This window comes from Stenella coeruleoalba, assembly GCF_951394435.1.
Source record: "Stenella coeruleoalba genome assembly, chromosome: 19".
In the NCBI taxonomy this organism is placed as follows: domain Eukaryota; kingdom Metazoa; phylum Chordata; class Mammalia; order Artiodactyla; family Delphinidae; genus Stenella; species Stenella coeruleoalba.
In genome coordinates, this window is record NC_137165.1 from 30,795,648 (window position 1) to 30,822,809 (window position 27,162).

The following is a 27,162-nucleotide window of genomic DNA, read 5'->3' on the forward strand; positions in this document are numbered from 1 at the left end:
CTTGATTCCAGAGCTCAGTCTGCCAGACAGGCAGAAATAAGCCTTTCTAGGTGGGTAGAATACAGGAGACAGGCCAACACTGCACCAAGCCCCAGGGGCTGCCTCCTCATCTTTGGACGCCCTGAAGTTTGGCCCAACTGAACATAGCTCCAAAGATGAGCACCCATTGTAAAGCAATTATACCCCAATAAAGATGTTAAAAAAAAAAAAAAAAAAAAGATGAGCACCAGGGCTTCCCTGGTGGCACAGTGGTTAAGAATCTGCCTGCCAGTGCAGGGGACATGGGTTTGAGCCCTGGTCCGGGAAGCAACTAAGCCCATGCGCCACAACTACTGAGCCTGCGAGCCACAACTACTGAGCCCACATGCCACAACTACTGAAGCCCAGGAGCCTAGAGCCTGTGCTCCGCAATAAGAGAAGACACTGCAATGAGAAGCCCGCGCACCACAACGAAAAGTAGCCCCCGCTCGCCACAACTAGAGAAAGCCGACGCGCAGCGACAAAGACCCAACGCAGCCAAAAATAAATAAATAAATAAAGTACATTTTAACAATAAATAAATAAATAAAGATGAGGACCCTTGCTCGAGGCAAGGTGGGCACTCTGCCTTCTTAAGGTTGTCTATGTTATTGTACTTTTCCTTGGGTTCATTTTGGCATTCAGTGTTCCAAGGTTTAACCCCAACACGATATACTGGCTTCATCTCTTCTTTCTTTCCTTCTCACAGGCTGCAGCTAAAAGGAATTCCATACAAGCACCACATTTTCTTCCTGTGGCCTGACTGTTCTGGAATGCCCTACCCTCCTGCTCCACACGTGCAAAAAACCCGTGTCCTAAGCCACTTTCCCTGATTCTAGCAGCTGACATCCATTGAGCTCTACCAGGTGCTGGACCCTGCACTTTATCTTCGCAATAACCTCAAAATTCTCCCCATTTCTCCATAAGTTACACAGCAAGAGGCAAAGTCAGGATCTGAACCCAGGCCTGTGGTCTCCAGGGTCTATACTTTCAGCCACTACACTTTATTACCTCTCAGGAAATAGCGACCCTTTCCAAAACTATCTTTCTCTTAACTCGGATTTTATCTGCATTTTCCTTTTCTCACATCGCTTTTTTTTTTTTTTGCGGTACGTGGGCCTCTCACTGTTGTGGCCTCTCCCGTTGCAGAGCACAGGCTCCGGACGCGCAGGCTCAGCAGCCATGGTTCACGGGGCCAGCCGCTCTGCGGCATGAGGGATCTTCCCGGACTGGGGCACGAACCCATGTCCTCTGCATCGGCAGGCGGACTCTCAACCACTGCGCCACCAGGGAAGCCCTCGCATCGCTTTTTGATTTTTGACTGCAACTACTTAGATCATATGCTTTCAGTCTCTCACTAGACTGTGAGTCTTCAAAAGTAGGGCCTGGGTCACATTTGGTGTGTCCCCAGCATCGGGCTCAGTGCTAGCACATGGCAGGAGGCCATGAAATCTGTTTCCAATGAAAGAATGAATAAACGACCAAATGGATTTGAATCATAGTGAGGGCTAATGTCTGTCCATGGTGGAGCAGGGCGTTGGAACTAACTTTTCTAAAGGCCTCAGCTTCACATTTCCTTTTTAAAGGCACCATGGGAAATGAAGGGAACGGAAGCGTTTCATAGATGAGAGAGAACAGGAACGCAAACCCCTGCATGTCTGTAATCACAGAGCCTCTTCATGCCGGCTGCCGCTGGCAGCATGCTGGGGAACGTGTTTTCAGTTAGTTCTCCAGGTTGGGAACTGCAGGTACTACCAATTGCTTTGTGTGAGCCGACGGCTGTGAAAGGAAAAGAGAGAAGAGGATAATAAAACCTGGGAGCGACGGCTTTGCCAGGTGCAGGGTCTGACCCGAGAGAAAGGGCCTCCAGCGTGCATCCCACCTTCAAGACCCACTGCGCAGGGCGGAGGGGACTCTAGTCACCCTTTCTATGCCAGACTCTTTTGTGATCAGGGACTCCACACGGAACAGCCCAGGGCAGGGTGGTCTCTGGCTGGGTTAAGGGCAGGGTCAATCCGCTGGGAGTCCTTCTGAGTTGAGAAGGAGTAACTAGAGGCTCTTGGGTGCAAGGCACTGGGCAGAGAACCTGGAGTGTGGGCATCACCTACACAGGGTGTGTGTTTATGTGTGCCTGTGTGCTCATACTCTCCTGAGTGTGTCAGAAGCAGTGAGGGAACCCAAAATCGGACTGGGCTTCTTTCAGGCCCCAAGGTTAGGGAACCACCTGGGCAAACCTTCTCCAAGGTTCTGCTCAGGACTCAGCTTTTCTGGTCCAAGTTTAGAACGGGCAGAGCAGGCTGCTGGGCCATGGCTTGGGAGGGTGGTTTCTACTCTGCCTTCGTGTAAACCCACTTTTGCCTTAAGCTCTGGGTCCCCATCCCCCATCTCCTTCACCTCTCCTCTCCTGAGAGGCTCACACTTCATTAACAACATGCGCATGGATTCTCCTGGTGCTGGGTAAACAGACAACCTCCTCAGCGCCTCCCCCTATTCCTACCCACCTCACCCCCACCCAGGAGGAAGCTCACCTCTGTGAGAATCCTCAGCATAGCTCTTTCTGAAAATGCTGGGGACACGCCAGCGAGCTTTCCTGGGAGGAGAGTCAGTGCTGTTTGCCCTTGTGGGGATGGAGGACGGGACAGTGGTGGCCTGGGTCTCCACAAATGGGCCTGTGCAGGCCTGGAACAGACCAGGCCACATGTTACAAGTTTCCCTTTGCCTCACCTCCCAAACTGGGAGCTTAATGGTCACTGGGTGGCGAGACTTAGAAGGCATCTAGTCTGGCCCTACCCTGAAACTTTGTTTATCTGGCTTTGGAGTGAGTCATTCATTGATGCAGCACACACTTGTTGCCTACTGACCACGTGCCAGCTCTAGGTGCCGGGGATGCTACAGTGAACACGACAGGCACATTTCTGATCAGTCTGGAAAAGGACACAGTTAGCAGGCATAGTCATTTGCGGGTGGGCGGGGTGAGGTCAGGATAGAGAAGTAATGGGAGCTCAGAGAATCAGGGTAGCTGGGAAGAGATGCATCTAAGCCAAGGCTGGAGTGATGGGTGGAGTGTTAAGCCACCCAAGAGGGGAGAGAGCGTAACAGACACAGGGCCCAGAGGCTAGAGAGCACCTGGTACGTTTACGAAACTGAAAGGAGTGCGAGGGGAAGGTGGAGGGAAGGAGGAGGTGGTGAAAGATGAGGCTGGAGGGCAAGGCAGGGGCTGGGCTGTGGAGGGCTTGAAAGCCATAGTGAGTGGAAGGAGATTTAGCCTAAAGACAATGAAAGGTTTTCAGAAGATGTGTGATGTGTTCAGATTTGTGTTTCAGAAAGATGCTTTTTGCTTTTGTGTGGAGCAGTGCTATTTGATAGATATATAAGGAGAGCAACAAATGTAGTTTTATTTTTTTAATGAAATTTATTTATTTAATTTATTTATTTTTGGCTGTGTTGGGTCTTTGTTGCTGTGCATGGGCTGTCTCTACTTGCGGCGAGCAGGGTCTACTCTTTGTTGCGGTGCGCAGGCTTCTTATTGCGGTGGCTTCTCTGGCCTCAGTAGTTGTGGCTTGCGGGCTCAGTTGCTCCGTGGCATGTGGGATCTTCCCGGACCAGGGACTGAACCCGTGTCCCCTGCCTTGGCAGGTGGATTCTTAACCACTGTGCCACCAGGGAAGTCCCACAAACGTAGTTTAAAATTTTCTAGTAGCCACATTAAAAATGTGAAAAGACAGGTGAAATTAATTTTAAATAATATATTTTATTTAATCCTATATATCAAAGCTATTATCATTTAACAGAAAACTTAAGATACTTTACATTTTTTTCATATTAAGCCTTTGAAATCCAGTGTGTACTTTGCACTTACAGTGCACCTCAGTTTGGACTAGCCACCTTTTGAGTACTCAGTGGCCACATGTGTTTGGTGGCTAACATGTCGGACAGTGTAGATGCAGAGAATGCATTTGAGAGGAGCAGGAATGGGGAAGCTGTTGCAGGTGACCAGGAGGAGGATGGTGGCCTGGGGATAGAGACAAAGTGACAGATTTCAGAGATATGAGCCCCAGGTTGTCATCCCAGGCTTGGACTTAATACCTCTGAACTCCTTTTATCTGAAAGAGAAATCTTGTTTGGGCCATTTTACTTGGGGTTTCCCCTCTACTCACGGCTGGACCTAATTTTAATGAAAATAGCACCTAAATGGAGACGTCCAATGGACAGTTGGATCTGATAGGTCTAAGTAAGCAGAGAGGTCTGAGAAAGCCACCTAGAGATCTGGGAGTTCCCAATCCATATTTGGTCCTTGAAGCCATGGCAACATATGAGATCTCCAAAGGAGAATGTTCTAGTGAGGAGAGGAAGGATCTAGAACAGAACTCGGAGGAACAGCAACATTGAGGATGGGCAGAGGAAGAGGAGCCTGCTGAGGAGACTGCAAAGGAGCAGCCAGAGAGGTAGGAAGGAAATCAGGGAAGCGCTGCACCACGGAAGCACAGGGAGGAGAGAGTCTCAGGGATGTGGTGATCAACCGGGGTAAAGACGGCTGTCTCTGCTTGCTTCTAAGCATGAGGAGGCCACCAGGGAGGCTGAATAAATCAACCTAGGCTTCTGTTGTGGCCCCAAACTCCAGCAAAGGCTGGTCATGTCATCCTCCAGCTCAGTGCCCTTCAGTGGACTCCAAGTGTTTTAAGGACAGAGTTCTAGTTCCTTAGCACATCCTTTAGGCTCCTCCAAAGTCTGGCCCTAGCTCTTCTGTCCAGCCTGTCCTTTCCCCAGCACACTCTGTCCCTGCCAGGCCTGACTTCCTACCATTCCCTGCCTTGCCTTGTGTGCTTCTCTCTGATTGAAGAACCTTCCCTCCTTCCCTTTTTCTCCCCCAATCCTGCCATGCTTCAAGACTTACCTCAAATGCCAGCTCTTCTGTTCCTTGACTCTTCCAGACAGAAGACCCCCCAACCCCAGCCCCCCACGAGCATTTTTCTCAATCACAGCCCTCATTGTAGTCCAGCCTGTGTTAAAGTTGGCTGTGTACCTGTGTGCCTCCCAGCTAGACGGTGAGGCTGCTTCTCGCTACTCAGCCCTGTCCTCGGTGCCTTCCACATAGCTTGTAACAGATGTTTAAGAAATGTTTATGGATTTAATGGAACTGTTGTCCCTCACAGCCTCCAAGTAACAATGTGGTCTCTGTCTTTTTTGTCATATTACTCCGGGGGGATGAGGGAGACACTGAAATAGAGAGAACCCTGTTTTAGAGGGAAATAGACAAGGAGATGAGTTTGAATCTAGCTGCTCAAAGGAATAGTCCCAGTCCGAGCTTCCTCTGACCTAAGCAGCTTGTATCATCTGGGTGCTCAAGAAACACCTTATTAACAGAAAGGCAATAGAAAACAGTGAGTGAAATTAAAAGTTGGTTCTTGGAAGAGATGAAGAGAATTGACAAATCTTTTAGCTAGACAGACTAAGAAAAAAGAGAAGACTCAAGTTACTAAAATCAGGAATGAAAGAAGAGATCTTAAAGAAATAAAAAGGATTATACAGGAATACTATGAACAAGTATATGCTATGAAATTAGAAAACCTAGATAAAATGGACAAATTCTCAGAAAGACACAAACTACTGAAACTACTTCAATAGATAATCTGAATAGACCTAAAAGAAGTAAAGAGATTGCACTAGTATTTTCAAAACCTCCCACAAAGAAAAATCCAGGCTTAGATGGTTTCACTGGTGAATTATACCAAATGTTTAAAGAATTAATGTCAATCCTTCACACTCTTCCAAAAAATAGATTAGGAGGGAACACTTCCAACTCATTCCATGAGTCCAATATTACTCAGACAAAGACACCACAAGAAAACTATATATCAATATCACTTACGAATATAGATACAAAAATCCTCATATCCCAGGAATGAAATATTGGTTTAATATTTGAAAACCAATGTAATGCACCATATTGATAGGTTAAAGAAACCAAGCCATATGATCCTCTCAATAGATGCAGAACAAGTATTTGAAAAAACTCAATACCTTTTCATGATAAAAACGCTCAACAACCTAGGAATAGAAGTGAACTTCCTCAACTTGATAAAGAGCATCTACGAAAACTCCACATCTAACATTAGACTTAATGGTGAAAGACTGAAAGCTTCCCCCCTGAGATCAGTAACAAGACAAGGATGTCTGCTCTCACCAATTCTATTCAACACTGTGCTGAAAGTTCTAGCTAAGACAATTGTCAAGAAAAAGGAAAAACAGGCACTCAGGTTGGACAGAAAGAAGTAATACTATCTAGGCTTCCCCGGTGGTGCAGTGGTTGAGAGTCCGCCTGCCGATGCAGGGGACATGGGTTCGTGTCCCGGTCCGGGAAGATCTCACATGCCGCCGAGCGGCTGGGCCATGGCCGCTGAGCCTGCGCGTCCGGAGCCTGTGCTCCGCAACGGGAGAGGCCACAACAGTGAGAGGCCCGCGTAAGAAGTAATACTATCTTAGATAGTAATACTATCTAAGATAATATGGTCTTGCATATAGAAAATTCTAAAGAATACACACACACACACACACACACACACACACACACACACACAAACTATTAGGGGTTAATGAATGAGATCAGCAAGTTTGCAGAATACAAAATATAATATACAGAAATCAATTGTATTTCTATACACGTGTAGCAATGAAAAACCTGAACATGAAATTAAGAGAATAATTCAATTTACAATAACAGCAAAAAGAATGAAATACTTAACAATATATTTACAAAAAGAAGTGCAAGACATGTACACTGAAAATTATTTCACATTATTGAAAGAAACTAAAGAAGACCTAATAAATGGAAAGAAATTCCATGTTCATGGACCAGAAAACTTAATACTGTTAAGATAGCAATACTTCCCAAATTGATCTATGATGTAACATAATCTCTATCAAAATCCCAGCTGATTTTTTTTTTAACAGAAATTGGTAATCTGGTCCTAAAAATCATATGGAAATGGAAGGGACCCAGATTAGACAAAGAATCTTGAAAAAGACAAACTTGGAAGACTCACACTTCCAGATTTCACAACTTACTGCTAAGCTACAGTAATGAAGACAGTGTGGTACTGGCATAAGGATATATAGACCAGTGGAAAAGAATTGACAGTCCAGAAATAAGCTCTCCTATTTATGGTCAACTGATCTTTGACCATTTAGTGATGAAAAAATAGTCTTTTCAACAAAAGACGTAGGACAATTGGATATCTACATGCAAAACAATGAAGTCAGACCCAAACACAAAAATTAATACAAAATGGATCATTTAGCAAGAGCTAAAACTCTTAGAAGAAAACATAGGGTTTCTTGGGTTAGGCAATGATTTCTTGGATGTGACATCACAAGCACAAGGGACAAAAGGAAAAATAGGCAAATTGGTCTTCATCAAAATCGAAAACTTTAGTGCTTCAAAGGTCACTGTCAAGAAAGTGAAAATACAATCCATAATGTGGAAGAAAATACTTCTGAACCATGCCTCTGATGAGGGTCTGTTATCCAGAATATATAAAGAACTCTTACAACTCAATAATAAAAAGACAACTTAATTTTAAAAATGAAAAGATCTGAATAGACATTTCTCCAAAGAAAATACACAAATTGGGACTTCCCTGGTGGTCCAGTGTTAAAGAATCCGCCTTCCAATGCAGGTGACGTGGGTTCGATCCCTGGTCATGGAACTAAGATCCCACATGCCACAGGGCAACTAAGCCAGAGTGCCACAACTACTGAGCCCATGTGCTGCAAACTACAGAGCCCACGCGCTCTGGAGCCCGTGCGCCACAACTAGAGAGAGAAAACCCACACGCCGCAACTAGAGAGAGGCCCGCGTTCCACAATGAAGAGCCGCCACAACGAAAGATCCCACACGCCTCAACAAAGACCACGTGTGCCACAACTAAGACCTGACGCAGCCAAAAAAATAAAATAAATAAATATTAAAAAAAAGAAAATACACAAATTGCCAATAAACACATGAAAAGATGCTCAACATCATTAGCTACCAAGGAAATACAAATGAAAACCACAGTGAGATACCACTTCACACACACTAGGCTGGCTGTAATCAAAAAGACAGATAATAACAGGTGTCGGTGAACATGCGGAGAAATCGCAGCCCTCACGCACTGCTGACAGGAATGTAGAATGGTGCAGCTGCTTTGGAAAACAGTCCGACCGTTCCTCAAAAAGTTAAGCATAGAGTTACCATAAATCCCAGCAATTCCACACCTAGGTGTATATCTAAGAGAATTGAAAGTATATATCCATACAAAACTTGTACGTGAATGTTTATAGAGGCATTATCCATTAACAGCTAAAAAGTGGAAACAACCCAAATGTTCACCAGCTGATGAATGGCTAAACAAAATATGGTATGCTCATACAATGAAATATTAACCAGCCATATAAAGGAGTGAAGTACAGAGTCATGCTACACCATGGATGAATCTTGAAAATATTATACGTAGTGCAATAAGACAGTTGCAAAAGACCATAACCATGTATTTTATGATTCCATATATATGAAATGTCCAGAATAGGCAAATACATAGAGACAGAAAGTAAATCAGTGAGGTTTGGGGGGAAATGGAAGAATGACTGACAATGAGTATGGAGTTTATTTTGGGGGTGGTGAAAATGCTCTAAAAGTAGATGGTGGTGATTGTTGCACAGCTCTGTGAATATACTAAAACCCACTAAATTGTGTACTTTAAAAAGGTGAAATTTATATGTGAACAATATCTCAATAAAGTAGTTATATACGTGTATAAATATATATGATTATGTTGAAATGTAAGGTGGGCCTCCATTTCCTAGTGGGAAGATAATTTTTTTTTTTTTTTTTGCCAACTGGAGTATATCACAATATACCTGACAAGGCAAGGTTTTCCTCCAAAATTTTCCTCTGAAAGGACAGCAAAGTTGTGCAGACCTCATTTTTAAGAGCTCCTCTCATCATTTCCCACCTCACCCTAAGGGACTGAGGGTGAGAAAGCAGAGTGTTTTTATGACTGTGGGGATGACGATCTCCCTCATAAATAACGTTGGCTCCCACTCTTGAGGCTCTCCAAGGTAGATCTCTGTGGTTTCTGCCCGCCCAGTACCCACTCTCTTGCTTCTTGTAACTGCATGTAGATGTTCCTTCTGTCAGCTATCCCCCCCTCCATCTCAGAAGGTCTACCAGTCTGGCTGCCCTTTATTTCCATGGCCAAAATGTGGACTTACGACCCAGTTTGTCCAATCAGATGCCCTTCTTTGGGAATTTGAATTGAGAGTCGGGTGACTCAAAGAAAAAGCCCGTGATGTGCCACGCTGGGATGCCCCGTGGAAACTGTTCCATGGCTCCTGCTGCCTGGAGTCAGGGGAGCTATTCAGGTCCTGTTTTCTTCTTCAGGTGTTTCTTGCACCCAAGAACCTAACTTCATCTTTTGGATATTCAAGGGCTGACCCATTCCACGTCATTGTCTTGGTTCTCCCGCAGCAGGGGCAGGGTTCCTCAGAACTGTCCATACAACGAAGGAGGAAGACTCCTAAATCCTAAGGAGTCATGACCTAGAAACCACGAGCTCCATTGGAACATCTTTTCTTTGGCTCCTTCTTGGTGACCATTTGCTTTATAAATTTAAGTATTTATTTATTTTGGGCTGCACTGGGTCTTCGTTGCTGCACGCGGGCTTTCTCTAGTTGCGCTGAGCAGGGGCTACTCTTCACTGTGGTGCGCGGGCTTCTCATGGCGGTGGCTTCTCTTGTTGCTGAGCACGGGCTCTAGGCGCGTGGGCTTCAGTAGTTGTGGCGCGTGGGCTCAGTAGTTGTGGCGCGTGGGCTCAGTTGTTGTGGCTCACGGGCTCTAGGGCGCAGGCTCAGGAGTTGTGGCGCACGGGCTTAGTTGCTCCGAGGCATGTGGGATCTTCCTGGACTAGGGCTGGAACCCACGTCCCCTGCACTGGCAGGCGGATGCTTAACCACTGTACCACCAGGAAGTCCCATGACCATTTGCTTTAATATTTTAATTGAAGCTCTAAACATTAATTGAATCTTAACTATGTCAAGTTGCTTTGTTAGTTGAGGGAGTAAAAGATGAACAGAATTACCTCCCAACTTTGGTGGGTGGTGTGAGTGTAGAGAAATGCTCTTTGAATTCTGACCGCAGGGACAGACAGAAAGAACAGAAAAGGGGCATTTAAAGTTGGCCCGAGGTAGAGGCTCCTAGCCTGAGGAATTTCTCCCATCCACATGGAATGTGCCCTTTGGGATGGGGTATTGAAATAAGAGAATCATAGACTTTGGGGCTGACAGGGACCTTATAGACATGACTTAACTAGAGCCAGATTGGGCTTAAGACTTCTCCTTTGACTCCCAGTCCAGGGCTCACCTCACTAGCTCCCAGTCATGTGGTTGACCTTGGCTGGCTCCTCTAAGTTTCAGGGGATTGGAGAGGAGGAGGGGCAATGTTTGGGGCTTGGTAAATGGTTGCCTAGGGAAGTATGTCTTGCAAGGCCACCCAAGAAATCAGCAATGAACTGGAGCACATTCCAGTAGTTCTAGTCACACTGTTTCTTCCTTAAGTTTTCCCAGTGGGGACTTGGCAGAAGGGACTGATAGCAGGGTTTGCACTGCAGTGTGTCAGTGTGTGTGTTCCCACCCTTTTCCATCCTCCTGGAGCTCTTGAAGCAAGTCAATAGCAAAAGGTCTTGGTGAAATGACCTCTGTTACTGCTATGGTCTCTTTTCTGTAGGTGCCCTAGTCAGCTGGGGTGGGAGAGCCTTGCTAGTTTTTACCTGTAAGGTGTAAGGATATCAGGCAAATAACCAGAGAGTGTGAGAAGGAAATCAATTCAGAAATCAGGCCTGGACTTTCCCCAGGGCTGACAGTGTTTTACCTTAATTAGCAACTTGCACTGGGCAGGAAGGGCCCAGTGTAAATAGTGTGCATTGCTGGTTCTAGGGAAAGAGACAGAAGAGCCTAGACAAGGTTCTTTGGGTGGAGAAGAGATGAAGTGTGTCCTTCCAAAATGTATTTTTCAGCCATTAATGGGCATGATCGGTTTAACTAATACTTACAGAGAATTTCCCATGTTCCAAGAACTGTGTCAGGTTCTGCAGCCCACACGTAAATAAGATGTGATCCCTGTATGCAAGGAACTACAGACAAACATAAGACCAACAAGTTTAATAAAATGTGGTGGGTGACAAGCCCTGGATGTTACCACAACATAGAGGAGGGGTATGCTTCCCGCCTGGGATTCAGGGAAGGCTTCCTAGAGGACAAAGAGCTGGGAAAGAAAGCCACAAGCCTCACAGGCAAGAGAACCACATAAACAAAGGTGTGGAATCTGGGTCCGTGGGGGGAAACCACAGGCAACAGCTGATGGTGTTACTAGAGCCTGAAGAGGGAGATGGGAAGCGTGGGGAGATAAGGCAGAGAGGCTGGGGTGTGTGTGGCTGGGAGGGGAAGTAAATTATGGGAAGGAGCATGGGTCTTTTTTCAGAGCAGGGAAGAGGGAAGGGCCTGGGAGACTTGCATTTTAGACAGATCACAGCAGCAGTGGATTTGGGGAGGAGGAGTTAAGAAAGGGGGCAGGGAGCCTACTGGAAGTGATGATGAGTACTAGATGCAAGGTATTCACAATGAGAATGAGGCACTCCTTATGAAAGGGGCATGGACTGGAGACACGGCCAGGAGGTGAGTGATGATAGAAATGTGGTGGGGAAGGGAGAGACACAAATCCAGAGGGGACCGCAGGTTTCTGACTTGGTACCTGGGTGGATAATGGGGTGAGGAACTGAGGTAAGAAATGCAGGAAAGGGGGGCTTCCCTGGTGGCGCAGTGGTTAAGAATCCGCCTGCCAATACAGGGGACACGGGTTCGAGCCCTGGTCCAGGAAGATCCCACATGCTGTGGTGCAGCTGAGCCCGTGTGCCACAACTACTGAGCCTGTGCTCTAGAGCCCGTGAGCCACAAATATTGAGCCTGTGTGCCACAACTACTGAAGCCCGTGCACCTAGAGCCCGTGCTCCGCAACAAGAGAAGCCACTGCAATGAGAAGCCTGCCTGCGCACAGCAACAAAGACCCAATGCAGCCAAAAATAAATAAAAACAAACAAGCAAACAAAAAAACCCCCAATGCATTAAAAAAAAAAAGAAATGCAGGAAAGGGAAATAAGTTTGGAAGAGAGATGTTGATGATAGCTAACATTTATTAATCACTTATATGGACCACACATTGTGCCAAGAGTTTTTCGTGCATTTTTCTCATAACTCTATAAAGTAGATATTATTAGTCTCAATTTATAGATGAGGAAAATGAAACTTTGAGATGTTGAATAGGTTGGCCAGATCTGCACAGCTGGTTGAGTGGTGGAAAGAGGTTAAAATCCAGGCATTGTGGCTCCCGGGCCAATGCTCTTAATGACCAGGCAGGATATAGGTGTATGTGAAGAGTCCAAAGAGCCTGTGGGACACCCACAGTGGAGGTCTGGAATTTAGGGAGGTCATCAAGGCTCAGATCATGGTATAAACTACTTAAGTTGACCAGTGCCCTGGGGAACCCCTAAGTTAAAGAAGTAGCCAGTGGGTAAGGGGCTCACAGATGAGACAAAAACAAAAGTCCCATCTGATTTTTAAATCTGAAGACATGGCTCTGCTATCCCGGCAACAGAAAACCGGACGATCAACATGTAGTGGCATCAAATAGAAATGTCCACCAAGTTAAGCAGACGTATTAATTACAACAGTTACTATGTTGCATAGTAATTATCCTAAACAGTAAGCAGTTTACATAAATAGTAGTAATTAGCATAGCACAAGTTTCTCCAACTGTGTCCTGTGGAATAGTAGCTCCTGGAGATGTTAATAAATGCTTGGATAAAAAAGGTCTTTGGAGTCAGATAAGCTTAGGAAATGCTGGTATAATTTAGATAGGGCACCCAACACCTAGTTTACAGTTTTATCTTTTTTCTATCAGGAGGATAGTGGAAAGGCTAAAAGTGTAGGCACTGGGAATTAAATACTGCTGCTTACAAGCTGGGGAATTTTGGGCAAGTTACTGAAATTCTCTAAGAGGTAGTTTCCTCCTCCCCACACGTGCCCCACCCCCCCATTCATTCACACTGAAGCTGACATCAGAATACCCTTGGTGTGAGGGGATACCACAGGCCTCGCCTATTTCTTTCACATCTCCTCATTGAGGTTGAAGATGATAGAGCAGGTTGGGAAAGCGTAAGTGAGAGGGGATGATTTTCTAGGTTTCCCCTGACTCATAATGAACACTAAATTATGATGCCCCAAATCAGAGCAGGTCAGGGCCAGAATGAGCCTGACTTCCTGACCATGGTTTGGGGCAATGACGGGTTAAGGTTAGGGTTATAGGATGAATGGAAGCTTCTTAATCCTTACTGTGTGGCCCAAATGCTTGGCTTCCCATAAAGACCCTCACCACCCCTTTAGGTAGACACTTCCTTTGGAAAGAAAAGAGCAGCTGCTTCCTGTTCTCCTTAGGAGGTGGGTGGTGTGGCATGGAGGGCAGGCACTCTCCCAGTGTGCACAGGCATTTACACACACACCCACAAACCCCAGGGGGACTGCTGCCTAGAAGCACCACTTTTCAGCCTAGAAGCCAGGTCCAGGCCTCACCTGTGGTGGTCTGGCAAGGGCTCCCCCTTGCTCTGTCCCTTGTTTCTCTCCTTTATAAGGTGAGGAATATGGATGGGGTGAATTTTAAGGCTCCTGGCTGTACAGACATGCTTTGGTTTGTACCTCTAGGGGATTCTATTCACGCCCCCTCTAGTCCTGTCTAACCAAGCGGGTAGACTGACTGGAAATGGCTTACTCTCATCTCTCTTCCAGGGGCCTGTGTATCAAAGACAAAACTCTCCTCTCACAATCGTGCTTAGGGTTTGCCTCCATTGCTCTTGAAGATAAACAGCATCTGGGGCCCCAGCTTGGAGTTTAGGTCCTGTGGCCTTGAGACTCGGGAACAAAGGCAGAGCAGGAAGGGGAAGGGGCCTTCCCAGAAAGTGAGAGGAGGGGAGACCTGCGGCTGTTTATGGCTTTACCTCTCCATAGGGCTGGCTGTCCTCTCCTTCCCACAGTTTTGGGGGGACGGAAGGAGTCCTGTCTTTTCCTCTAAAACTGATGACTTCACCTCCTTCCCCTTCCTCTTTCTAAGGTTAGGATCTCTACCCCTTCCCCATGGGCTCCCAGGGTCTGAAATCTCCATCCCACTCTCTTCCTTTATTCTTCTTCGAACTAGGGTCTTTACGCCCCTCCCTCTTTTTCTCTCTCATTGAACCCGGCCTCTTTATTCCTTTTTAGGCCTGGCCTCTCCAGCCCTGGTTAGTGGGGTCTGTATACTTCTTTTTTCTCTTCTGAAGGCCACGTCTCCCTCCCCCAACCTTTTCCAGCTCCCCCTCCCCACCCCCTCCCTCCGCCCCGAGGCATTGTGGGAGGAAACAAGATGTGGGGCGAGAGCGGCGCGGGGAGAAGCCCGCAGTGCGGGGCCGAACGGGCCCAGCCAATGGGGAGCGCGGACGGCGGCGAGCGCGCCGGTGGGGGGAGCGGGGCGGGGCGCTATTTCAGAGGGGGGTCGTGCGTCCGCCAAGCTCGAGGCCGAGCGGAGCAGAGCTGCGAGGTGCCAGCGCGGAGCTGGCTAGCTGGCAGGCAGGCGGGCCGGCGGGCGCAAGGCGGAGCGCGGGCGGCGGGAGAAGCTCGAGGGCGGAGGGCGGCGGCGCTTGTGCTCGGCCCGGGCCTGCGGGAGCCGGAGACCGCGGCGGCGCCGGCGGCGGCGGCTGCTGCCAGAGGAGCCGAGGGGACACCGCCCTGCCCGCGCTCTGCCTCAGGCCATCCCTGCTCCCCCGGGACCCCGCGCGGACTCGCCTCCGTAAAGGTAAGCGGTGGGTGGAGGCTGCCCCGGGGCGGCGGCCCGACGCGCGGAGTTCGGCCCCGAGGCCCGGAGCAGTGCTGGCCTCGGCGTGACGCCCCCGGCGCCTCTCCTGCCCAGGGCTGCGCCACCCTGTGCCCTCCCGACCCCGGGGCCCCCGGCTGCAGAGGTGAGGCCTCCCGCCCCCCCCCCGCCCCGGGATTTCTCTGCGGGCTCGGAGGCCCTTGCAGTTTGGGCCGAGGGAGAGCCGCGGAGCGGGCTCGGGCGTGACGCGGTTCGTCCCGCCGTCGCCACCCTCTGGGGCGTCCTTCCTGCAGCGAGGACGCCCAGTCACTACGGCGCTGCTCTAGGCCGGACGGGGAAGGGCGGCCGGCCGGGCGGAGGTGCGGGGGGAGGAGGCTTTCTCCCGGCCCAGGTGCCGGCCTTCGGGATCGCAGCCACTGGAGGATGGGGTGGTGGAGGGAGACGGCCCCTTGGGGTCCGAAGGGAGGAAATACAAGCGTTTGTGCGTGTTGGGGGCCGGGGAGGGCGGGTCGTGTCGTTCGGAGGCTTGGTCTTTTTGTCGCAGGGCCGGGGATAGAGGAGAGTGAGCTGTCCTGGAGTGCCCTCTTAGCTTTTCAGAGGAGCCCCTGGCTCGTGACTAAGGCAGCTGGCCTGGGGCCCTGTGGTCATCCTTCAATCTGGAGGCCCAGGTCCCTTGCTTTTTTTTTTTCCCTCTTCCCCGGGGGGGAGGGACTACATTGGCCCCTCCCTTTCCTTTTCTCATTGGCACCTTGGACAGGGGAGACTGGGGCTAGGCCTCACCTCTCAGACGCCTGGGGGGTCAGGGGTGAAGAATCGTGGCATTGTAGTCACAAGACCAACGTTATGTAACTGCAGGCTCTCCTGGAGGGTAAGGTGGTTTTAATTACTGTGACAAAGTTGTTTCTTTGGACTTTGGGAATGAGGCAGTGGGGCAGGTGAGCTTGCTGGGAAAACGGGTGCTGATTTCATCCTTTAATCAGGCCCCACCCCACCCTTGGATTTGTAAACAGTGCCCCCTTCTGAGTGGTAACCTGGGATAGGCCGCCCGGTGACACTAGTTTTCTTCCCTGTACTGCTGCTGTCGTACCTTTGCGCAAACCCATTGAAGTTGCCACATTTATCTTATTTCAGCCATTGTTTTCTAAAAAGATGTTGGTTTGCCCCAGGTCATATAGACAGCCAGGCCTTGAACAGGGTTCGCCTGACCTTTTCCTCAGCCCCAGCTGGTGCTCACAGACTCCTCTCGAGGCTCTGACTTTCCCTCTCGGGCGTATGGGAGCAGAGGGTACTGGGGCAATAATCCTTTGCTCTGCCAGCCTTTGCAAAAGTGGAACCAGCCCTGCTTAATTTGCCAGTGTGAGACAGAGGTGCCCCGGATGCAGTAAAGGGCTGCCTGACTAGCAGCTGGCACGCATGCATTCTTTGCATCTAGTGCAGGCTGAAGTAGTAGTCATGAATTCTGCTTCCCTTTTCAGCCCACCCAGCCCACAGGCTAGTGTGGACTCAGATCCGGGTGGCCCGGAATGATACCAGGGATCTCTCCTTGAGCAGTCAGGTCCCTGTGTAGCTTTGTATCGGACAGGGCTGCAACGACAACATCTTTTATCCACTGGGCAGGCCACAGAGTGGCGCTTTGGGGGAGTAGCACATGGGATGGGGGGTGGATTGTTACTGCCCTCTGTGATGGGACTTGGTCAAGGACAGAGGATAGGATTTTGCAGCTCATCCCCTTTCCTGCAAAGCACCTCACATGCCATAGACTTCTAGGCAGGCCGTGGCCAGCCCTCCTGGAATTCCTGTCATCCTAGGAGGGGACCATGCAAGGTGAGCTCTGCAACTCTGGTTGCTATAGGATGAATGCAATGTCTTAGATAGCATGGATATGAAAGAGTGCTATTAAAATAATAATTCTTTACCTTTTGTTGTCTCTGTCACCACTGGGCATTGGTAGCTTAGGGCTTGGCAGTCTTTTTCTGTGAAGGACCAGATAGTAAATATTTTAGGCTTTACAGGCCATCTAGTTTCTTACAACTATTCAACTCTGCCATTGTAGTGTGTTCCTATGAAACTGTTTACAAAAGCAGGTGGTGGGCTGAATCTGGCTAATGGGTGAGACCACTGTATAGACTGTCCTTGTTTGCAGTGTTCTCATATAACCTTAATTAATCCTTACAACAGCTCTTGATAGAGAGATATCCTCATTGCTAAAATAGAGGTAATCGAATGCAGAAAGGCTAAGTAACTTGTCTACAGACCAGAAGTCAGGCCTAATTCATCTTTCCACTTTGATACCAATGATATAATAATGGTCATTAAATCAAGGGTCTATTATGTTCAGGTGTTATACCACCAGGTTTACCCTGAGGTTAACTCAAGTCCGCATTTTAAGATGATGAATGAGAGCACAAAGTTTAATCAACTTGCCCAAGGACACAGCTGGTAGATGGTGTATTGTAATATCTTGGCTATTGGTGCTATTCAAAATATTGGAAATAGATAAGTTTAGAGTTGGAAAAGCCTCATTTTACATGTGATAACAACTGATGGCTTATTATGTTTTTTTAATTATTTACCTTGTGTTTCCCAGACTTGGCAACCATGTGTCTGCTAAAATCTTAGGAGCTCCCTTTTCTAATGCCTCATATCTGTGTTTTCTATTGCCCTCATCTTCTGTGCTCCTCTCCCAGCCCCACACCCAGCTGTTAGTGTTCACTGCCCAGAGCATGGGATTGCAGCCTCACCTCTCTGCTTCTTCTGCAGTGTCACGATGTCTGACCGGAAGGCAGTGATCAAGAACGCAGACATGTCTGAGGACATGCAACAAGATGCCGTTGACTGCGCCACGCAGGCTATGGAGAAGTACAACATAGAGAAGGACATTGCTGCCTATATCAAGAAGGTGTGCTGGGAGAGCTGTGGTTGGTCAGGGATAGGGATGGATAGCTGAGTTATGCCCCAGGGAGGGCTGGAGTGGGGGCATAGGAAAGTAGGTATATTCCATGCAAACAGAACCCTACGAACTTGCAAAGGAGATAAGTTAGGGGATGATTCTTATTTATTAAAGCATTTACCTTAAGAGTTTTTAATAGGAACTCTGCTGGGGTTGTGTGTATGTTTACAGATAGTTATGTGACTGCAAAAGCAATGGGGAGTGAAGCTTCAGGACTAGATATAACTGTCCCAATTCAGAACTATTCAAAATGAAGACCAAGGATGTTTGATTGGATAACATAAGATCCTATACAAATTTTCAGGGAGCTGCATCATTTAAAGTGGGATAGCCCTATAAGTGATTCTCATTACGTAGGACGTTTCCTTTTCTTTAAAAGGACTCAGGTGGGGAGTTCCCTGGCCGTCCAGTGGTTAAGACTCGGTGCTTTCACTGCCATGGCCCGGGTTCAATCCCTGGCAGGGAACTAAGATCCCGCAAGCCAAGCTGCGCGGCCAAAGAAAAAGGGACTCATGCACTAAATCGTCCCCTTCTCCCTGCCTCCTTGAGGAAAGGGTGGGCTTGAATATATATAGATATATAGATATATATATATTTTTTAGTAGATGAGCATTATTGGGGCAATAGGTTTAGTCCCTGAAGAATTCCTGGGTGAATGGACATAGTTAACATATATATAGTGAGGAAGCTGCTGAGCTAGAGGTGAAAGGTGGTACCCAGGGTCCCTGATTCCCAGTCAGGATCCATGTCCATTGGTGGCAGAGCCCCAGTCTTTGATATTCTTAATTCTGGTATCCCAAGGATGCCTAAGAGCCATGGCATTCTGGTCCATACAGGCGGTAGAGTATCCTTGAGTTTCACAGAACTCTTTCCTGTGTGTGTGGGTGGTATGAGAAGAGGAAACTGGGGTCCTGAGAGACTTTTTCTTTCTGTGTGTGTAGCCAGGGGGTGCAGAGCTGGCAAGGCTGCTAGGTGTGCTGGGTCCTTGTTGAGTGATGGTTTTTCTGTTCTATTCAGGGAGAGAATGTAGAACCATGGACTCCTAGGGCCAGAAGAATCGCTTTCTCGTTTTGCTGATGGGGAAAATGGGGAAGGAACTATGGCTCTCCTATGTTACACAGGGTCTTCAGTCAGGAATAAAGCTGAGTGTGGTGACCCATGCCCTTTCCGCCGTCTCCTAATACCTTCTGGAGTTACGTGGTATGGGGGCTGTGAGGACGCTAAACAAGTTGCAGGTTGAGCCCCTAGGGGCCAGAGCCCCAAGGTTGGCTGCATTGCTGGGCCCGTGGTGGAGGGCTGCTGTCCTTTCACAGCCACGGCAGGATGCAGCTAGAACTGAGCCATCTGTTTCCTGCTGGGTCCACGGAGTGGGAAGGTCTGTCTGATAAGGTCGTGAGGATTTCCTAGCTGGCTTTGGTGCTGAACTTGTACTAGCCCTGAGAGAAGTGAGGGAACTGCCTTGATCTCATGGTTGAGGTCCTTTCTCTGGTGTTTACAGCCCACGTAGTGCCTGCCACACTGGAGTGTCTTTAATGTTGGCTTACACAGAATCGCTTCCTGGTTCTCCTGCAGGTACTCCTGGTACTTTCGTTCCCCGTTTTGCTTTAGCGTCTTGGCTTTTGGCGTTTGGAAATGCTGGTTTAGTAATGTGAGAGGTGGCAAGGGGCACGCCAGGGAGGCTTGCTCCTCTTCTACTCAGTGCTGTGTGACCCTGGAGTGGTCCTTTATTCCACTGGCTTTTCTGATTCCCTTGCTGAAGGATTGCGGGGTGGGCTTTTGAAAAGCAGGGTAACTAGAGGAACGAGAGATGAACGGGCTGTAAAGTGCTAGAGAGAAATAATGGAGCCTTTGTGGTGTTACATTATTAATGAAGGAGTGTCCTAGCCAACCTTAGAACCTGAGCTCCTGAGGTTCAGAGAACCGAGGCCGTGGACTGGGGGTGGGGTGGGGGTGACAGCTAAACTAATCAGACTCTCATTCTGATTTCTCATCCTCCAGCTGTCCTAATCACCTTTTTTCTCTTTTTTATTCTTCTTTTAGGAATTTGACAAGAAATATAACCCTACCTGGCATTGTATTGTGGGCCGAAATTTTGGCAGCTACGTTACACACGAGACAAAGCACTTCATCTATTTTTACTTGGGTCAAGTTGCAATCCTCCTCTTCAAGTCAGGCTAGGTGGCCGCAGTGAAGGTGTTAGTGGTGGCGGCAGTGATGGCAAGCAGGCGGCGTTGCTGGGACTGTTTTGCACTGGGGCCAGCATCAGGATGTCCTCTCCAATGGCTGTGCTACTGCATGGACTGTATACTCGATTTCATGTGTATGTCGCAGTAAACAAAACCAAACTTCTTTCTGTTTAGTTGCCTGGGGAAGAAGGCTGCTTTACGTTTATTTTTCAAGACTTAAATTTTTGTTGTTGTTGTTGTTGTTGTTGTTGTATTGCACTAGGAAATCTCTCCCACCCCTCTCTTTTCTCTTTCTCTCCCTATACAAATAAAAAGCCCTCAACAAAGCCTGTACGACTAGGAGGGCTGGGGAAAAGAAATAGGTTTCTGGAGGTGGAACTAAAACTGTGCAGCTGCCTCTTCTGGTGGTGGATGCTGCTTTGGGAGGGCCAGGGAGGCTGCAGGGGGGACAGCGTTAGGATTGACAAGGAGAGAGGGATAGGAAGGAGGGTAGGGAGATTGATCTAGTACCAGGGAGAATATTCCACTGAACTGTGATTCCACGGCTTGGGGCAGAGGGTGGGGCAGGGGCTGGATTCTTTAAGGGGCCTTGAGACGTGTTTGTCTGTGGTGTGTGGGAGTGGGGAGCAGACTTATCTTGCTGTCTTTGTCAGAAGAGTTTCTAAGTGAGGGCTGTGTCTTTTATTCTTTCATTCTTCCTGCCAGAGCTCATGCTAGGAGGATGTTGAGGGTGGGATTAGCTTGATTTTTTTTTTTCTTTTCATTCTTCTCTCCTTCTGTCTGCTCCCTGCTTAGCTCTCTGTTTTCTCATTCCTCCAGAGTTCTCTTAGAGCAGCCCCTGGTAGTTGGCTGGCAAGGGAATTTCTGGTGACTAGTTCTTAGCTAGGTCTTAGCAATCAAACCAAATTAATGTGTCCCTTGTTTTTCCTCTGTATATGTGTGTGAATGTGTGTATATCTTGGTTTAGGGTAGAGGGGAGGGAGGGGCAGGACTGTGGAATCTCTAAGGTGTATCGGTAGACAAGTGGGCCTTTATGTTAAAAACCTCTGGGGGCCTCTGTTTTGGGGGTGAAGATGGGTATCACCCTACCCGCCCTCAGCCATCTGGCCTAGACGCTGCTTGCCCTATGGCTGTCTGCTCCCGGGAAGGCTTTAGGAGGATAGTCCGGGATGAGCTGGGTCTCAGTGGAGAGGGAAAGGGACTTTGTGAGTGGTGGCAGCCTCTTGTGGGAGGCAGGGGTGGAAGTGTGATAAAGGCTGTTGAGGGGCTTTGGGGGAACTTCGGAGGTCAGTCTTGCAGTGGTGAAGCCAGGAATTAGGGGATGGAGCAGGACTGCTAGTGGGAGGAGATTCCAAGGGGAGTGCTCGGGAAATCTTGTCTGTGGATCAAACAGTGATGGGGTGGGGAATGGGGTGGGGGGAGTCATTACTGATTGAGCTGTTGATTCTTGTAAATCGCATTAAAAACTCTCATGTGTAGGGTTGATGCTGTGGAGGGGGTTTGGGATCCAGCTCATTCTCTTTTTTTTTTTCCGATTCCATCCTCGAGGTTGGTGGGGAGGCAGGAGAATGCCCCCTTCTCAAGCCTTTAGTGTGTGCTGAGCTTTCTTTGATGCTGACAAGGGAGGGTGGGGACCGGGATGGTGAGTGAGTTCCCTGTAAAACCCTTTGGTGGGCGCAAGACTGAGTGCTTGAGTTGAGGTTTATTTTTTTATGAGTGTCCAGATCTGTCTCCCCCTGCCCTCCCAGACTTGTGCGGCCAGTTGGAAATGTCTGGTGTGTGTCCATCTCTCCCTCGTTTCTGGAGCATCTCCTGTGCTCTGCATCCACGCCTCTGCCTCTTTTGGACATTAAAGGTCGATTGATGCACTTCTGAGCTGCTTGGGTTTCTTTGGGGGTAAAGGGGATGGCCTGGTGGCGGTGGTACCACACGTGGGAGGGGTGGGCATCTAGGGTGGAGTAGAACGGGGTCCAAAGAGATGCTGAATCAGGTCTCAGAGGACCTAGGCTTGGGCCCCTTAAGTGGAGGAAAATAACCAGCGGCGCTCACCCACAGGAGTTCTTGGGTCGTTGGTGGAGGTGGTCTGGTGAGCCTCATTTTGAGTCTTCCATATAGTCGATGCTGAGACCTGGAGACTGTTTCTGTTAGCTCTAGCCACTCAGGAACGGAGAAGCTGAGGATCTTCAGAAAGGTGGAACCTGAGTGGTCTCTGACTCTTGGGTTATCCTGGTTGTCCCACTTGGGGCTCCTGCCCACACACACCTGGAGAAGTCAGCAGTACCGAGACGCTTCTGAGAGTATCTGCCCACCCCTGTGACCCTAAGCCACTGGTGTCTGGGCTTATGGCTACAATTCTTGTGGAGGGTGTTTGGGAGCAGAGATGGCTTTATACTCATTTCTGTTGTCAGTTATTCACTGAAAAATGTTTCTGAGTTTTATACTTAGGCCAAGGATGCTGTTCACATAGGAGAACAGGACAGGGAAGTTCTCTTCTTTCATGGCATGTACATTGTAGTGCACAGAGCAGACGTACACATTAAAAAGCCAGTAGTGATAAATACTATCAAGGAAATAAACTGGGCAATGAGCTATTGGTGTTGGAGGTAGGTGGATCCGTTTCTTCCACAAAGTTGAAAGTTGGTGGGCTGGATCCTGGGGAGAAAAACCTCCAGGGCAGCGAGTTCCCAAGGGAGTAAGACGAGGGGCTCTAGAACCTCAACTTCTGTTCCCACCTTTGCTGGTATGAACGATTTGACAGAGCTGGAGCTTTGGAGGAGGAGAGGAGGCCATGGTCCACATTTTATCTGCGATAGGTGCCTCTAGGGTCAAAACTCATCCTGTCCTGATGGGAGAGGCAGTCCAGGTAGCATCTATGGACAGCACACTCCTGCACAGGTAGGTACATGGTGCTCATCTAGAAGGTTAATCCTGCAAGGCTTCCTGATGAGCCCCCACCCCATGGGGCCCAGGAGGGGCAACACTGGAGGATCGACTACAGAAGGGGCTGTGGAAGGCAGATGGGAACTGTGGCAGAGGAATGCAGCCACTGTCGGAACTGTGGCCAGGCAGAGGAAGCAGGAGCTTCAGTATCCCACCTCTCTTTCATCCTGTTCTCCAGTTTTCTGGGGACCTCCTTTTGGCCGAACCTAACAAAAGTCAGGCAGAGGACAAGGCTGACCCAGGGATACAGTCTGTAGGGGTCAACCCCCCCTCCCCCCAAGGAACGTAGCAGGAGAATGAATCTAAGAGGGGCAAACCAAGCCAGCATGGTAGGAAATTCTCTGTTGCTGTGGACAACGTGTCTGTCTCTCCCCAGAACTCGTGTCCTCTAGCCTAGACAGAAGGTGTGGCTGCCTCCTAAACTATCCCCTTACTTCCTTCAGGTCTTTCCTCAAACATCCTCTTATCAGAGGGGCCTGCTTACATCCTACAGAAAATAGTACCACTCCCCCATCACTGTTAACCTTACCCAATTTAATTCAGCATAGCACCTGCCAATGCTTGACATTCGTTTACTTATTGATCTTTCACAAGTAGAACATAAGCTTGAGAGCAGAGCCATTTTCTCTTTTCTTCACTGCTTTATCTTCAAGCCCCCAGAACAGCATCTGTGCTGTAGGGGATGCTTGATAAATGTTGATTGGCCAAATGCAAAAAAGAGTGCAAACAAGCATGGGCAACCCGGCTTTTCCTGAAGACACTTTTGCTTTTGGCTTGACTCCCCCTTGCTGGCCAAGCCCTGGAAAGGCATCAATGGGTCATTCCCCAAGTGTGTTCATGCCTCAGCCCTTCTTCCTTATCAGCTGTGGGAGAATGGAAGAGTGCGTTCTTAAAGTACATTTTGTTTTTAAAGCATTTCCGTTTATGTCCCTGAAACCTCCAAGCACCCCTCTGAGCTAGACCCCAGGCAGTCATTAGCCATATCTTTGGATAAGCAAACTGAATCAGAGAGGGTGGGTGACTTGCCAAAGCACACGTAGCTGGTAGCGTTACTAGTGCCCAGGCACTGTGACTTACAAGGGCTGACCTGGGTTTGACAGCAGTGTTCTCACTGATACTCCTTGAGATTTAGGCCCAGCTCTCTGAGCTTGGGAGTGAATGCCCTGTTCACTGATGTTCCCCTTCCTGGGCTCGCTTCAGCAAAGGCAATGAGGATAATTTCCAGGCCTTCTCTTCTCCTCACTACTCTTGTCTACCAAGCATTGAGGAAGTGCCCCTTCCTTCTTGAAGCTTCATGAAAGGGGTAATGAGTCTTCTGGATTTAGGAGAGAGCAGACTCCCAGAGTTCTGGCTCAGGACTCCCCTGAACTAAAGGCATAGCTTCCCCACCACTCTGGTAACAAGGAGTGACCTCTCATCTGTTGAGGTCATGTGTACCGGTATGTATATCTTTGTGACACCATGAGCTTGGTGTCCACACCAGTGTACATGCATACTCCTATGCACAGACTGCTGCTGTACCAGTATAGAAGGGTTCATAAGAAAAGGTCAAGGAGGACCCAAGTCCTTGTGCCTCTCCTCCCTTGCTTTGTCCAAACAAAGATGTGTTATAGTGAGGCTGCTGGACATTGCTGTCTTGGGCTTTAGAGAGAGGCCAAACATGCAAAAACAGTGTGGTGTTGTGGACAGACCTGGGGTTGAGTCCCAGCTCCTACACTTAACCACTTTATGAACTTGGGTAAGTCATTTGATTCTGAGGTTTAATTTCTTCATCTGTAATATGGGGATAATACCTATCTACCCAAAAGAGTGGTTATGAGGATCAAATGACATCATGTATGTGAAAGTGCTTTCAAATTGGAACATCATGATGGTGATGAAGATGCTGGTTATTAGGGTCAGTGATGATAAATCTTGGGGAAAGAATAAAGGATTCTGGGAAGTCAGGGCCCCCTGAATCTCCCCTCGTGTCTCGTACTGGCCTTCTCCTGCATTGTCCAATTGTATCATATTATAGAGAAGGAAGTTAAGAACCAGACAGGGAAACAAACTTACCTAAGATCTCATGGATGTTTGGGTTAATTGGGATGTAGAACTTGGTCTCCTAACTCCCTGGCTGGTCTGATCCTGAGGTGGTAGAGGGGACTAACTTATCACTTGGTGCTAAGCCCCCTACTGAACTCTGAAATGCCGTGTACTTGGTGATGGTGTACAATTCAGTGGTTTTTAGTATATTCAAAGAGTTGTGCAACCATCACCACTATCTAATTCCAGAACATTGTCATCACTCCTCAAAGAAACCTTGCACCCATTTGCAGTCACTCCTCATTCTTCCTTCTCTCTAGCCCCTGTAAACCACTAATGTATTTTCTATCACTGTGAATTTGCCTGGACATTTCATATAAATGGAATCCTACAATATATGGCCTTTTGTGTCTGGCTTCTTTCACTTAGCATAACGTTTTCAAGGTTCATCTGTGTTGTAACATTTATCAGTACTTCGTTCCTTTTTCTGGCCAAGTAATGTTCCACTGTGTGGCTATATCATATTTTGTCATTTTGTTTATGTATCAGTTGAGTGATTTTGGGTTGGTTCCACTTTTTGCCTATTGTGACTAGTGCTGCTATGGACATTGATATATAAGTTTTTGTGTGGACAGATGTTTTCAATTCTCTTGGGTCATTTTTTCTTTAAATGTCAGTTTACTTTTCTATTTGAAAAAAATCTAGATTGATATCGGAAAATTTTTTCTGTAAAGGGTCTGATAGTAAGTATTTTAGGCTTTGTGGGCCGTATGACATTGTGTATGTTGTGTATGTAGTTGTTCCGATTCCTGAGCTCTGCCATTGCAGCTTGAAAGCAGCCATAGCCAGTATGTAAACAAATAAGCATGGATGTGTTCCAGTAAAACTTTAAACAGGCAGTGGGTTAGATTTGGCCTGTGGATTACAGTTTGCCAATCCCTAATTTAGATGATAGACTCACATAATCCAACATTCCAAAAGTACAAACAGTGAAAATCCTCCCTCCCACTTCTCTCCCAGAGCCCAGGGGCTCCCCTCCTTAGAAGCAATTAATATTATGAGATTTTGTATCCCCTTTCAGGGGCAGTTGATAAAGAGCATATTTTTTTTAATTATTTATTTATTTATTTATTTTTGGCTGCATTGGGTCTTTGCTGATGTGCACGGCTCTCTCAGTTGTGGCGAGCGGGGGCCACTCCTTGTGGTGCACGGGCCTCTCATTGCGGTGGCTTCTCTTGTTGCGGAGCTTGGGCTCTATGCACACGGGCTTCAGTACTTGTGGCACGCGGGCTCAGTAGTTGTGGCTCTCGGGCTCTAGAGCGCAGGCTCAGTAGTTGTGGCGCATAGGCCCAGTTGCTCCTTGCCATGTGGGATCTTCCCGGACCAGGGCTCGAACCCATGTCCCCTGAATTGGCAGGTGGATTCTTAACCACTGCACCACCAGGGAAGCCCTATAAAGAGCGTATTTTTAAGTGGCCATGTAGTGTTCCACTGCGTTACAGATAGTTTAATAAATATGAAAGGACTAACATATCCGAAGGCATGCCCTGGAAGACAGAACACTATTCTAGGAGTGTCACCCTGACCTGCCCAATTGATTCCTCCATTAGAATAATCCTTTGAACTCCTGGGATTTGCCCAGGAGCTTTGGGGGCCATGCCTGATGAATATGTTGAGTGATCCCTTTTGGATCAAAAACAAGCTCTGACTCTCAAGGGATGCAAGATTTTCTTAGGTGGTTTTTGTGGCAGTCAGTTCCACCGCAGAGATAGAGAGATGCAAGCTGTGGATATCTATCCTACCTATTCTATCTATCCATCCATCCTCTATCTTTCAATTATCTATCAATCAATTTATCTATTATATCTATCTATATCTATCTATCCATCTATATTTGTTGCAAGGAATTGGCTTTTGTAACTGTAGGGATCAGGTAGGCAGGTCTGGAGTCTAGTGCATGCCATGAGGAAGGTCAGGCTGGAAACTCTTAGGCAGGTGCTGACGCTGCAATACACAGGTGGAATTTCTTGAGGGAAACCTCAGGCCTTTCAATTGGTTGGATCAGGTCCACCCAGATTGTCCAAGAAATTTCCTTTACGTAAAGTTAACTGATT

At 48.0% G+C, this 27,162-nt stretch overlaps 1 protein-coding gene across 1 annotated transcript; it reads left to right on the top strand.

Annotated features, from left to right (window-relative positions):
• The first annotated feature begins 14,627 nt into the window (after positions 1 to 14,627).
• Positions 14,628 to 21,951, top strand: DYNLL2 (dynein light chain LC8-type 2). The gene is made up of 3 exons (XM_079904142.1): positions 14,628 to 14,929; positions 17,708 to 17,846; positions 19,938 to 21,951. The coding sequence occupies exons 2-3, from the start codon at positions 17,715 to 17,717 to the stop codon at positions 20,073 to 20,075; spliced, it is 270 nt and encodes an 89-aa protein (XP_079760268.1). The 5' UTR covers positions 14,628 to 14,929; positions 17,708 to 17,714; the 3' UTR covers positions 20,076 to 21,951.
• Positions 21,952 to 27,162: the final 5,211 nt, after the last annotated feature.

Bases quoted from the DNA above. Each gene is read 5' to 3' on its own strand.
- DYNLL2 (XM_079904142.1), top strand. From the start codon at position 17,715: ATGTCTGACCGGAAGGCAGTGATCAAGAACGCAGACATGTCTGAGGAC. The intron at 17,847-19,937 runs GTGTGCTGGGAG...TTCTTCTTTTAG, and splicing joins TTGCTGCCTATATCAAGAAG to GAATTTGACAAGAAATATAA.